Consider the following 14472-nt stretch of genomic DNA (forward strand, 5'->3'; position numbering starts at 1 on the left):
ACAATGGCTTTTGCCTGAAACATCTTTAAAGAAGACTAGACCAAGTGCAGACCCGTTGGGTCTGCTCCCCAACACACCCGTCCCCTACCCGTGGCCCCCACGGGACACGGGGGGCAGAGAGGGAGCGGGGGGGGGGGGGGGGGGAGTTTATGGGGTGGGGGGGCGCGTCGTCACAGGAGAAGGCTGGTTCACAAACGCAATACTCCCTCGCTAGCGGCTGCAGGCTCCAGGAGGTAGGGCCAGAGTATGGGGGGAAGTGGTCGGGTGGGTGATGTCACTCACAGCATGAGGAAGAAGGCAGCGAGGTTTTTTTCAAATTTTTTTCAGATTTTTGAGCATTTTCATTAATAACTATAGAAATATAGAATTAATTTTTCAGATAAGGTGATTTTGGACTCCACGGAAAAAATGTCTGCCGCAATATGTAAAGATTTTACCGTTAGCGTGTCGTTTTTTCGAGAATATGTGATTATACACAAACAAATACACACAACTACAAGATCAGTCTTTTAATAGGTATATGATGATTTATTACTATGTTACTGTTTTACTAATGTATTTTGGTTGCACGCTACCCATGGCATTTTGTCAAATTAAATCTGAAGCTTTGCTCCCACTAATAAACAGCTTGCTCCTGTTCTTTTTCAGTAATCTAAAGCATCTCACGGGATGCTTAAGATAGATTGCTGGAGTTGTCTGGAGTAACTCAGTTTAGACAGGCAGCATCTCTGGAGAAAAGAAATAGATGGCATTTTGGGTCGAGAGCCTTCTTCAGCCTGAGAGACTGGGAAAGAGTAATGAGAGATGGTGATAGAGGGAGATATGGATGCAGTATATGAATGAAGATATACATGCTTACTATTTTTAAGTTGGTTACCGGGTCTACTTGGCACAATTCCCTGATCCAGTGAAGTCTCCTTTGTTGCTGAGCTCAAAATATACTATTTGTGGAAATCCTTCTGGATCCTTATTCTTATAAGAAATTCTTATTCTTTGCTACAGTAGAGTGTAACATATTTTTCACTTCAGCTAACTGTATTTTGCCTGTCTTTGCTGTTACTGATAGGACAATATTCCCGCATGAATATCTGTACCTATTTTGAGAGTTTTCACACATGCGTTCTAAATTTACCTTTTTTGCCCTTCCCTTTGACTGCCCCACCTGATGTACTACAGTATGCACAGAATATTCCATCTTATGCTCCCTTTATTTTGTGCCTCTCTTTATAGCTGCCACATGTGATTGCTCATCCGTGAGGCCATTTACTTTAAACCATTTCTCACCACACTAGTGATACTCCCCACGAAGATAAGATTCACTCCTTTTGTCGTGCATCCCATTTCTCTTAGAAACATAGAAAATAGGTGCAGGAGTAGGCCGTTCGGCCCTTCGAGCCTGCACCGCCATTCAATATGATCATGGCTGATCATCCAACTCAGTATCCTGTACCTGCCTTCTCTCCATACCCCCTGATCCCTTTAGCCACAAGGGCCACATCTAACTCACTCTTAAATATAGCCTCTTGAACTCTTGAAGAGCCTCCCTCTTGAACTAGTTCCTCCTTCTGCTGCCCTGCTTCCAGTGACCCAAGAATCCGAAGCCTCTCCTCCTATACCACATGTCTAGCCACTCATTACTCTGATTGACCTTTCTATTTCTGCTCTCATTTACCATAGCCTTTCACATAATATTCTGTGCCTTTTCCCTGCCACTGAGGAGGTTATATACATGGGTACATTTTGATGGAAACAAAAATTCCTATCATTGCCTTTGTCTACAAAGTTCCCCATGTCTTGGTCATAAGGTCATAAATGATAGTAGAATTAGGCTGTTCGGCCCATCGGGTCTACTCCACCATTCAATCATGGCTGATCTGTCTCTCCCTCTTAACCCCATTCTCCTGCCTTCTCTCCATAACCTCTGACACCTGTACTAATCAAAAATCTATCCTATCTCTGCCGTAAAAATAGCCACTAATGTGGCCTCCACAGCTTTCTGTGACAAAGAATTCCACAGATTCACCACCCTCTGACTGAAGACATTTCTCCTCATCTCCTTCCTAAAAGAACATCCCTTCATTCTGAGGCTACAGACGCAGTACGGACAAACGCACATCATAGGTTAACCTACTAATTCCTGCAATCATTCTTGTAAATCTCCTCTGGGCCCTCTCCAGAGCCAGCACATCCTTCCTCAGATATGGTGCCCAAAATTGCTCTCAATATTCCGAATGCGCCATATAGAGCCTCAGCATTACATCCTTGTTTTTGTGTACAAGCTCTCTTGAAATAAATGCTAGCATTGAGTTTGCTTTCCTTACTACTGATTCGATTTACAGATTAACTTTTTGGGAATCCTGCATCAGCACTCCCAAGCCTGTTTGCACCTCTGATTTCTGGATTCTCTCCCCATTTAGAAAATAGTCTGACTCCGCACTATATTCTATCTGCCACATCTCTGTCCACTCTCCCAACCTGTCCAATTCCTAGTGCATTCATACCTGCTGCTTTTTTTAAATCTCTGAGCATCCTTTCCTCCAGCTTCCACATTCTGTGTTCATGTTCCCACTGTGTACTGTTCATTTATTATAGTCTGTCCTATTCAAGCCAATAATGATCACTTTTAATGAATGAGAGCATTTCAACCACTAGGGGTCTCCCACTACCAGGAGATGAGTATAAATCGTACCTCCTCATCATCTCCAGTAATTCAATGAGAGGTGGCAATAAATGTGAACATTTGGTTCTCTCCTAGGATTATGGAATAATACAAAATGTTAAAGTGCAGCTAGTAACAGTCAATGTGCAGGAAGGAACTGCAGATGCTGATTTACACTGATGGCCCTGCGGTCTGCAGCGCTTCCGGCTGAGGCGCGGCAGGGACTTTAGCTCTTCGACCGCCGGCCTGCGGCTTATACCATCTTGACGCCGTGGTCTCCGGCGGGGAAGCACCGATTCAGGACTTACCTGGACTTACGTTGTCTGCACATCCGGACGCCCGCAGCGGCAACTGCTGAGGGTTGTGGTCCCGACCACTGGGGAAAATGGAGGAGGACTGACCAAACTTTGTGCCTTCCACCACAGTGATGAATGCTGTGGTGGATGTTTGTGTTCAATTTTTATTGTGTATTGTATTGGATGTTCTTTTTTATTGTACCGCTGCTGGCAAATTCATTTCGCTGCACTTTCTATGCAAGTGACGAATAAAACTTGACTTGACTTGAAGGTAGACACAAAATGCTGGAGAAACTCAGCGGGACAGGCAGCATCTCTGGAGCGAAGGAATGGGTGACGTTTCGGGTCACGACCCTTCTTCAGGCTTCAGTAGCAGTCAATGCCGTGTTAAAGCACTGAGTTATGGTGCTCTAGCAATGATAATGCAGCTGTGTGGAATTCACCTCTCTGATGTCTGCCAAAGCAACTCTAATTAAATATATTTGGAAACAATATTTGGAAAATAGATTTGGAAACAAATATATTGTTGTTTCCAAATCTATAGGTTCAGCACCCGAAGAGGCATTTTCCTTGTAATTTGATTTTAAGTACATAATAATAATTACCATAATGACCAACGTTGCCATGCAGCTCCATTCTAAAGTCAATTTATGAACCAGTTTGCTTTGAATTATTTGTACACGAGAACTCATTCTTCCCTTTTATAACCTGCAGGTGTTTGCTTCACTGATGAAGGAAAACAGAGAGATTGAGAAGAACCACAGTCCCGCCCTGAAGAGTTAATATTCCTTTAAGGACTTTTGATGTTTGCAGGAGTTTGTTAGAATTAATGGTGTAGCAATACTACATGGGAATTTCTTCAGTTCATCTATTTAAAGTTGTTGTCAGTTGGGGTTAAAGAACTGAATATTTTGGACTATTGATGACCCAAAGATCTGTGTATGTTGCACGCATTGATGGGAAGAGGTTAAAGGGGCAGTGGAGCTTCTTGTGGCTTTGCCCAGCAAAAATAATTGTTTACACTAGTGTCAGTATTAAATGAAAAGTGGAGCCCTGTGCAGAGTAGTTTATTCTGCATTTATTAGCTGACTGAAAACTGAGATGTAAAATTTTGGAGCACTTATAGACCAACCATCTTACTATACCATGTTTCTGTGGCCCAGCATACCTCCAAAGCCAGCTGATTTCCAGAAACTACCTAACTTGGACCAAACGGATTTTGAATTGCTATCCTGTTATGTGTAGCTTTTTAGCCATGATCATATTTGGGATTTTTTTTAACCTTTTTAATACAATCATTTTGCTTTCAAGGAATCTGAAATAAAAAAAAACAAGGAAGGGAGAGCATTCTAACCAGTACTCTTCTGTTTTGCAAGAACGCATTTGTCAACCTGTTAGTGCATAGTTTCAAAATATTACACAACATTCTCTTTAATATTTTCATGTAGTTCCTGTCTTCTGGAAATCTGATGATTTTTTTTTCATTCAAATACTGAACTGTGGCATTTAGTGATTACTGAACTGTACTACAATGATTTTTAAAGACTTATTTCAGTAATATCTGTTTATTCTGGTGCTTTCAACAATGGAACTATGGGTGTTGTATAATCTCCAAGCTTACAGGTGAGTTACCAACAGAATGGTAGAACTGTGAAATGTCCAAGTTTAGAAAATTCCAAATATGATACTACTCCAGTGAAGTCGGTGTCTCTCAGCTGATAATTCTTTGTGATTGTCCTCAGACAGGTGCTATGGACTTGACATGAGCAACTGTGTGTATGTTTTATAATGTGCAATACAGGAAACTCCCCAAAATGGCAGTTCTTTGCACAAGTTTTGGAATGTAAACCATGATAACATTAAGTAACATTTATTTCAAATCAGGTGATGAAATTTGAGAACCACAACCTGTGGCAGTGTATATATTACATTGCTCAGGACTTGTCTGCTCACAGTGCGGAAATAGGAGGTGAAATTATTTGTTGGTAATCACGAAAAAGCAGAGGGCTAAACTATCAGGCTTTTTTTCTAACTTGATGTAATTTCTGCTGTGAAAAGTGACAGATGTTTGTGTAAATTTGAGATTTGTCTCGTGTGCAAATTATAAAGTATACTTTCTTACATTTTTCTTTTTTTGTTAATTTGAAAGGATTTGTACTTTATTTTGTATTTTTAGCAAAACCAGCTCTTGTATTCTCATGTTGCAAGTTAATATTGAATATGAATTCTGTAGGAATTTTTACTTTTGAGATTGTTTTGAAGTCTTTAAAGGAATTGGCATGTTCTATAAGCATTAATGTACTACAGATGGAGTGCAAAATACTTTAAAATGTAAGATTTTTTATTTATATATCCTTTCATTTAGTTAAATGAATTTCTTTATCTTGCTTTCTATTGTACAGATTTCATATTGAATACAAATATAATGTATATGCAAATTGTATATAGGAGGGAGACAGTCCACAAATAATACCACTAGACACCAGTTTCATATGTAAATAAAGTATGAAGTCAAGTGCCTTCAAATGTGTGCTTTTTGTTCAATTTTGCAAACTTGAAATGGGTTTAAATTGTCTGGTGTTTAAACAAAATACAAGAATGGTTCGGTACTTGGTTTAGTGATGAAATAAGCAAAAATGTCTAACACTCCCAGCTTGAGACCTACATTGGTATATCTTTTTGACTCATTAATTAGTTTGGTGTTCGGCTGATACTTAACGATTTCTGCAAAACCAGGCGATTGGCATCAAACTAATGAAACCAGGTAAAATGTTTTTGTGTATTTTCCCACTTCAGGATGACATGTACATTAAGCGATCGTAATTAAAATCTCCATAGCACGTTTCTTCAATAATCATAAAATGCTGGAGTAACTCAACGGTACAGGCAGCATCTCTGGAGAAAAGGAATGGGTGGCGTTTAGGGTCGAGACCCTTCTTCAGACTGATGTCAGGAGGGGGCGGGACAACGATAGAATGTAGTCAGAGACAGTAAGACTAGTGAGAGAACTATGAAGGTGGAGGGGATATTGAGGGAAAGCAAGAGTGGATAGAGAGGGAAGCTGAGTTACTCCAGCATTGTGTGTCTACCGATTTAACTTCAAATAGCCCTTGCTTTCCCTCTCTCTCCATCCCCTCCCCTTCCCAGTTCTCCCACTAGTCTTACTGTCTCCGACTACATTCTATCTTTGTCCCGCCCCCTCCCCTGATATCGGTCTGAAGAAGGGTCTCGACCAGAAACGTCGCCCATTCCTTCTCTCGAGAGATGCTGCCTCACCCACTGAGTTACTCCAGCATTTTGCGTCTACCTTTGATTTAAACCAGCATCTGCAGTTCTTTCCTACACACTTCAATAATCATGTTGTGATCTTTAGTTTTGAATTTCTATTTTACTTGCATAACATTAATAGTGAAAGATGACCAAGCAAATGTTAATTACCTGCCCTTTGGGAGTTCCTGGTGATTCCAACTTGCTCATTTATTCACGTTCATTTGTTAACATGGCTGTTAGCAAGTTATTTAAGAAAGAACTGCCAATGCTGAAAAATCAAAGGTAGACTAAAATGCTGGAGAAACTCAGCGGGTGAGGCAGCATCTATGGAGCGAAGGAAAGTTATTTTGGGATTACTCGGCGGGAGTTTTGGAACATCATACACTTAATGGTGCAGCCAAAATCAAGAACTCAGTCTCGCACCATCGGAATAAATTTTTCATCAGGAGAATCAAGTTTAATTGTCAAATGTACCAAAATGGAACAATTAAATTATTTCTTACAGCAGCATAACAGACCAGTAAACATCTGTAAACTCAATATATAACATGATATACAAATAAAAAATTAAATAAAAAGAAATACACGATTAATACAAAAACAAATGCAAAAAAGCATTTCTCGTGCAACCAAAACAGTCCGTGATTTAGTTGGTGTTTGTAGTGTTCAATAAATAGCCTGATGATTGTTGGGAAGAGGATATTTCTGAACCTGGAGATCATGTTTTTCAGACTCCTCTACCTTCTTTCCAATGGCAGGAGTGAAATGAGTATGTAGTGAGGATGGTGTGGGTTCTTGATGATGCTGGCTGCCTCTTTGAGAATGTCTCCTATAGATCTCTTTGATGATGAGGAAGTTGGTACCTGTGATGAACCAGGCAGTGTCCACCTCTTTTTGTCATCTTCATTCCTGGTCATTCGAGTTACTGAACCTGGCAATATGTTCTCTAGCATAGTCCTGTAGAAGTCCAGGAGAGTATTTGTCGACATACCAAATCGCCTCCGTCTTTTAAGGAAGTAGAAGCATTGATGGGCATTCTTTATGATTACATCAGTGTGATGGGTCCAGGGCAGAGCTACAGAAATATGCATGCCTAGGAACTTGAAGTTGTTGACTCTCTCCACCATCAACCCATCAGGACGACAGGTTTGTGGATCCTCTGTCTTCCTCTTTTAAAGTCAACTATCAGCTCCTTAGTGATACTGAGTTTGAGCAAGGTTGTTGTTCTGGCACCATTCAATCACATGATTGATCTCTCATTATTGTCTGTAATTTGTTTAAGAAGGAACTGTAGATGCTGGAAAATCGAAGGTAGACAAAAGTGCTGGAGAAACTCAGCGGGTGCAGCAGCATCTATGGAGCGAAGGAAATAGGCAACTATTCGGGCCAAAACCCTTCTTCAGACTGGTGTAGGGTGGGGGTGCGGGGAATAGAAAGAAAAAAGGAAGAGGAGCCTGAGGGCTGAGGGGGAGCTGCGAAGGGGAGGAGACAGCAAAGGCTACCGGAAATTGGTGAATTCAATGTTTATGTTACTAGGGTGCAGACTTCCCAAGCGGAATATGAGGTGTTGCTCCTCCAATTTCTGGTGGTCCTCACTCTGGCCGTGGAGGAGGCCCAGGACAGAAAGGTCGGATTTGGAATGGGAGGGAGAGTTGAAGTGCTGAGTCACATGGAGATCAGGTTGGTTAATGTGAACCGAGCGGAGGTGTTCGGCGAAACGATCGTCAAGCCTACGCTTGGTCTCACCGATGTAGATCAGCTGACATCTAGAGCAGCGGATGCAATAGATGAGGTTGGAGGAGATGCAGGTGAACCTCTGTCGCACCTGGAACGACTGCTTGGGTCCTTGAATGGAGTTGAGGGGGGAGGTAAAGCGACAGGTGTAGCATCTCTTGCGGTTGCCAGGGAAAGTGCCTTCAACTTCCTCATTAACGGAGCACAATATATCCCCCTCCACGCAATTGAGGAAGGACATCCTTGCCATTGAGGCAGTGCAGCGTAGGTTCACGAGGTTAATCCCTGGGATGGCGGGACTGTCATATTAGGACAGGTTGGGAAGACTGGACTTGTATTCACTGGAATTTAGAAGGATGAGAGGGTATCTTAAGGGCCTGTCCCACTTACGCAATTTTTTTGGAGACTTGCCGGCACCCGTCACTGGTTGCCGAAAAATTTGAACATGTTGAAATTCCAACGGTGACCTGAAAAAGGCACGACTCTTTGGGCAACTAATGACCATACAGGCGACATGTCGTGGGGGACTCCTGTATGGACGTGACTAGCCGCCCAAAGAGTCGTACCTTTTAACATGTTGAAACTTTTCGGCGACCAGATGCGACTATGAAGGGTGCTAGCAGTCGCCGAATAAATCGCCTAAGTGGGACAGGCCCATTATAGAAACATATAAAATTATAAAAGGACTGGACAAGCTAGATACAGGAAAAATGTTCCCAATATTGGGGGAGGCCCGAACCAGGGGCCACAGTCGAAGAATAACGGGGAGGCCATTTAAAACTGAGATGAGAAAAAACGTCTCACCCAGAGAGTTGTGAATTTGTGGAATTCTCTGCCACAGAAGGCAGTGGAGACCAATTTACTTGATGAATTTAAAAGAGAGTTAGATAGAGCTCTAGGGGCTAGTGGAATCAAGTGATATGGGGAGAAGGCAGGCACGGGTTACTGATTGTGGATGATCAGCCTTTATCATAATGAATCGCGGCGCTGGCTCGAAGGGCCAAATGACCTTCTCCTGCACCTATTTTCTATTTCTATGGTTGGAATAAAGACCAGTATTCTTTCTCTTAATTGTCAGCTGAACCTGCACACTAACTCTACATTTTGTATACAGACACCTAGGTCCTCCAGGCCCTGCAGTATTGTTATATTGTCTCTACTATTTTCCCACTATTCAATATTTTACTGTAATTCCTATAATGTTTATGTTTATCTTTGTAAAATCAATGTTGGTCTATTACATACTTCACCCAGGTATTTTATACTGAATGTAGATAATTGATGTTGTCAAGCTGGCAAGCGTACAGAGCAGCTTTACGAGGATGTTGCCAGGACCAGAAGGTGTGAGTTGAGTAGGCTGGGACTCTATTCCTTGAAGCGCAAGAGGATGATGGGTGATCTTGGAGAGGTGTATAAAATCATGAGAGGAATAGATCGGGTAGATGCACAGAGTTTCTTGCCCAGAGTAGGAGAATCGAGGACCAGAGGACATAGGTTTAACGTGAAGGGAAAAAGATTTAATCGGAATCTTAGGGATAATTTTTTCACACAGCATGTGGTGGGTGTGTGGAACAAGCTGCCAGAGGAGGTAGTTGAGGCTGGGACTATCCCAAGAGTCAAGAGAGTTTTATTGACATGTGTCCCAGATAGGACAATGAAATTCTTGCTTGCTGCAGCACAACAGAATATGTAAACATAATCCAGAACAGGAGATAAAAAATATGGTGTGTCTATATATCATAGACCATATACACAATAAATAAACATAATGTACAATAGTAATAATAGGCTGTTATTGTTCAGAGTGTGTTTGATGTAGTGTTTAATAGCCTGATGGCTGATCCTGAACCTGGATGTTCCACATTTCAAGCTCCTGTACCTTCTTCCCGATGACAACGGAGGGATGAGTGTGTGGCCAGGATGGTGTGGGTCTCTGATGATGTTGGCAGTCTTTTTTAGGCAGCGACTGCGATAGATCCCGTCGATGGTGGGGAGGTCAGAGCCGATGATGGACTGGGCAGAGGTCACAACTTTCTGCAGTCTTTTCCGCTCCTGGACGTTCAAGTTGCCGAACCAAGCCAAGATGCAACCGGTCAGTTTGCTCTCTACTGTGCACCTGTAGAATTTCGAGGGAGTCATCCTTGACATACCGACTCCCCGTAATCTTCTCAGGAAGTAGAGGCGCTGATGTGCATCAGTGTGTTGGGACCAGGAAAGATCTTCGGAAATATGTACGCCCAGGAATTTGAAGTTCTTGACCCTTTCCACCAGGAGGTTGATATAAATGGGACTGTGGGTCCCTATCCTATCCCTTCCAAAGTTCCCAATCAGTTCCTTGGTTTTGCTGGTATCGAGAGCCAGGTTATTGTGCTGGCATCATTTGGTCAACCGGTCGATCTCACTTCTATACTCTATCCCTGTGCCACCGTGCCCTAAGTTGTGAAGCTGGTGAAAGGAATGTGGGTGGAGGAGGAGACAAGACGTAGGTGTGAGTCCAGGTGGGGCAATGTGGGCGGAGTGGGAGGGAAGAAACTAGGTGTGAGAAATCAATGTTCCATTGGGTGGTTTGCTACCCAAACGGTATGCGATAGGAGGTAGTGTTCCTTCAATTTGCATGTGTGGCCTCACTCTGGCTTTGGAGGAAGGCCAGGACAGAAAGGTCAGCATGTGACTGGGAAGAGGTAGATCAGGGGACTGAGCACTCAGCCTTAAGGTGCCCCTGTGCTGATGCATATGGAGGAGGAAGAGAAAAAAAAGAAGGAAAAAAAATATGGAGGAGGAAGTGTTGCCAATTTGTATATATTGTGATGTGTTGATGAGGAAGTTGAGGATCCAGTTGCAAAAGGGATTTTCTCAGCTTGCTTAGAAGTTTAGTTGTATCAACTCTCGTTTAACTGGTTGACCAGGTAATTCTGAAATTATTCCCTCAAGTCATGTCGTTTTGCACAAGGTTGATCATCCTTGCAGCAATCCATCTGTTAAACCAGAAAGCTTCAATAAAATGATATTCTTCAAATCTCTGTAATTTGTACAGCCCAACTGTCAACCTGTCCTCACCAGATAACTGTGTCCCAAGAATCCACCAAGTGGATCTTTTCTGAATTGTCTCAAGTGCCTAGCGGTGGAGTGTCAGAGACCCAGTTCCAAGTTCAGGTTCAAGTTGCATTTATTGTCACGTGCACCAATTGGTGCAGTCAAATCAAGTCAAGTGATGGTGACACATCACCATCAGTGATTCGTCCCACAACAGTGATGTCGTCGGCGAACTTGATGGTGGAGTTCGCACTATGCCAGGCTACGCAGTCATGAGTATAGAGTGAGTACAGCAGGGGGCTGAGCACGCAGCCTTGAGGTGCTCCAGTGCTGATTGTTATCGAGGCTGTCACATTTCCACCAATACGGACAGACTGTGGTCTGTGGATGAGGAAGTCGAGGATCCAGTTGCAGAGGGATGCCCAGAGACCCAGTTCTGAGAGCTTGGTAACCAGCTTGGGGGGGGGGAGGTGATTGTATTAAATGCCGAGCTGTAATCAATGAATAACAGCCTGACATACGAGTTTTTGTTGTCCAAGTGATCCAGAGCGGAGTGGAGAGCCAGCGAGATCACATCCACCGTTGATCTGTTGTGGCGGTAAGCGAACTGCAGTGGGTAGAGGTTCTTGTCGAGGTATGAGTTGATATGCACCATAATCAACCTCTCAAATCACTTAATCACCACAGACGTTAGTACCACTGGTCGATAGTCGTTGAGGCACGTCACCTTGTTCTTCTTGGGCACCGGTATTATGAATGCCCTTTTAAAGCAGGTGGGAACCTCAGACCTCAGAAGTGAGAGGTTGAAAATGTCCGTAAAAACTACACGTTGGTCTGCACAGGTTTTTAGAACATGACCGGGTATACCATCAGGTCCAGGCTCTTTCCGAGGGTTCACCGCTCTGAAGGATCTTCTGACGTCAGCCACTGTGACTGAAATACCATCACGGCGAATGGGGGCTCGGGAAACCCCAACGTTTAAGAAACAGTTAGACAGGTACATGAAATAGAACAGGTTTGGAGGGATATGGACCAAACGCAGGCAGGTGGGTCTAGTGTAGCTAGGACATGTTGGCCAGCTCGTGTGCAGGTTGGGCCGAAGAGCCTGTTTCCACACTGTAAAACTCAATGACTAAGCACTGGTCCCTAGCATCTCACTGGTTCTGTTTATCAAATTGCTGATTTTCAACAGCTTGACTTCATTTAGTTAACTAACTCCTTGTTGATCTATATTAATGTATTACCACCAACATCACAAGTTCAAGTTCAAGTGAGTTTATTGTCATGTGTCCCTGTATAGGATAATGAAATTCTTGCTTTGCTTAAGCACACAGAAAATAGTAGGCATTTACTACAAAACAGATAAATGTGTCCATATACCATGATATAAATATATACACACACATGAATAAATAAACTGGTAAAGTGCAAATAACAGAAAGTGGTTATTAATAATCAGAGTTTTGTCCGAGCCAGGTTTAATAGCCTGATGGCTGAGGGGAAGTAGCTATTCCTGAACCTGGTTGTTGCAGTCTTCAGGCTCCTGTACTTTCTACCTGAAGGTAGCAGGGAGATGAGTGTGTGGCCAGGATGGTGTGGGTCTTTGATGATACTGCCAGCCTTTTTGAGGCAGCGACTGTGATAAATCCCCTTGATGGAAGGAAGGTCAGAGCCGATGATGGACTGGGCAGTGTTTACTACTTTTTGTAGTCTTTTCCTCTCCAGGGCGCACAAATTGCCGAACCAAGCCACGATGCAACCGGTCAGCATGCTCTCGACTGTGCACCTGTAGAAGTTAGAGAGAGTCTTCCTTGACAATCCGACTCTCCGTAATCTTCTCAGGAAGTAGAGGCGCTGATGTGCTTTTTTGATAATTGCGTTAGTGTTCTCGGACCAGGAAAGATCTTCAGAGATGTGCACGCCCAGGAATTTGAAGTTCTTGACCCTTTCAACCATCGACCCGTATATAAATGGGGCTGTGGGTCCCCCTCCTACTCCTTCCAAAGTTCACAATCAGTTTCTTGGTTTTGCTGGGGTTGAGGGCCAGGTTATTGCGCTGGCACCATATGGACAGTAGCTCGATCTCTCTTCTGTACTCTGACTCATCCCCATCAATGATACGCGCCACAATAATAATAATAATAATAATAACTTTATTTATAGAGCACTTTAAAAACAACCACTGTTGCAACAAAGTGCTGCACAATAGTGGTGTCGTCAGCGAACTTGATTATGGAGTTCGCACTGTGGTTCGCTATGCAGTCATGGGTATAGAGTGAGTACAGCAGGGGGCTGAGCACGCAGCCTTGAGGTGCTCCCGTGCTGATTGTTATCGTGGCTGACACATTTCCACCAATACGAACAGACTGTGGTCTGTGGACGAGGAAGTGGAGGATCCAGTTGCAGAGGGATGCACAGAGACCCAGTTCTGCGAGTTTGGTAACCTGTTTGGAGGGGATGATTGTGTTGAATGCCGAGCTGTAATCAATGAATAACAGCCTGACATATGAGTTTTTGTTGTCCAAGTGGTCCAGTGCGGAGTGGAGGGCCAGCAAGACACAGTCTTGTTCTTTGTGAGTATTTTTTAGTGTGTACCACCTGCATCAAATGTATTTGAATTTCCCAAAGCTTATGCTGCAGCTTTTCCTTTATCCAACCTGCTGAGTTACTCCAGCTTTCTGTGTCTATCTTCTGCTGGTTACATTCTCCTTCTGATGAACAAAACTAGACCAAGTCCCTGTCCCTGTCACACAGGAGACTTGGTCTCCCAATGCAATATTCCACCACTCACCCATAGCCCCAACTGCACTGGGGCAGCTCATTTCCCCTCATCCCCAGCACTTTCTCCCCCTCCTCACACTCCCCCTTATTTCCCCCCTCCTCCCCTCCCCCAATCCCTCCCTCACCTCTCCTTTCCCCTACCTTCAGTCACTCCATCCCTCCCTCCATCTCTCTTCTCCCTACTCCCCTCCTCTCCATCTATCTCTCTCCATTTTAGGCAGAGGTTCACTTGCACCTCCTCCAACCTCATCTACTGTATCCGTTGTTCAAGATGTGGACTCTTATACATCGGCGAGACCAAGCGCAGACTGGGCAATCATTTCACTGAACACCTTCCGGTTGCTAAACACTTTAATTCTCCTTCCCATTCCCACACTGACCTTTCTGCCCTCGGAGGTAGACAAAAATGCTGAAGAAACTCAGCGGGTGAGGCAACATCTATGGAGCGTAGGAATAGGCGACGTTTCGGGTTGGAACCTTCTTCAGACTGATGTGGGGGTAGGTGGGGGGGAGGGTGCGGGGAAAAGAAAGGGAGAGGCAGAGACAAGTAGGCTGTGGGAGAGCTGGGAATGGGAGGGGAAGGAGGGAGAAAGCAAGGACTACCTGAAATTGGAGAAGTCAATGTTCATACCGCTGGGGTGTAAACTACCCAAGTGAAATAAGAGGTGCTGCTCTTTCAATTTGCAGTGGGACTCACTC

The 14472-nt window shown here is 43.6% G+C and overlaps 1 protein-coding gene across 2 annotated transcripts in view; it reads left to right on the top strand.

Moving 5' to 3' along the window:
• Window positions 1-5474, top strand: part of tbc1d12b (TBC1 domain family, member 12b) — a 105772-nt gene extending 100298 nt beyond the window's left edge. For both annotated transcript variants that reach the window (XM_055646590.1, XM_055646591.1), the window contains one exon: window positions 3670-5474. In XM_055646590.1, coding sequence (XP_055502565.1) covers window positions 3670-3738 — 69 coding nt within the window. In that variant the 3' untranslated portion in view covers window positions 3739-5474. The remainder of the gene's footprint in view (window positions 1-3669) is intronic.
• Window positions 5475-14472: the final 8998 nt, after the last annotated feature.

This window comes from Leucoraja erinacea, chromosome 15, assembly GCF_028641065.1.
Source record: "Leucoraja erinacea ecotype New England chromosome 15, Leri_hhj_1, whole genome shotgun sequence".
Taxonomy (NCBI): domain Eukaryota; kingdom Metazoa; phylum Chordata; class Chondrichthyes; order Rajiformes; family Rajidae; genus Leucoraja; species Leucoraja erinaceus.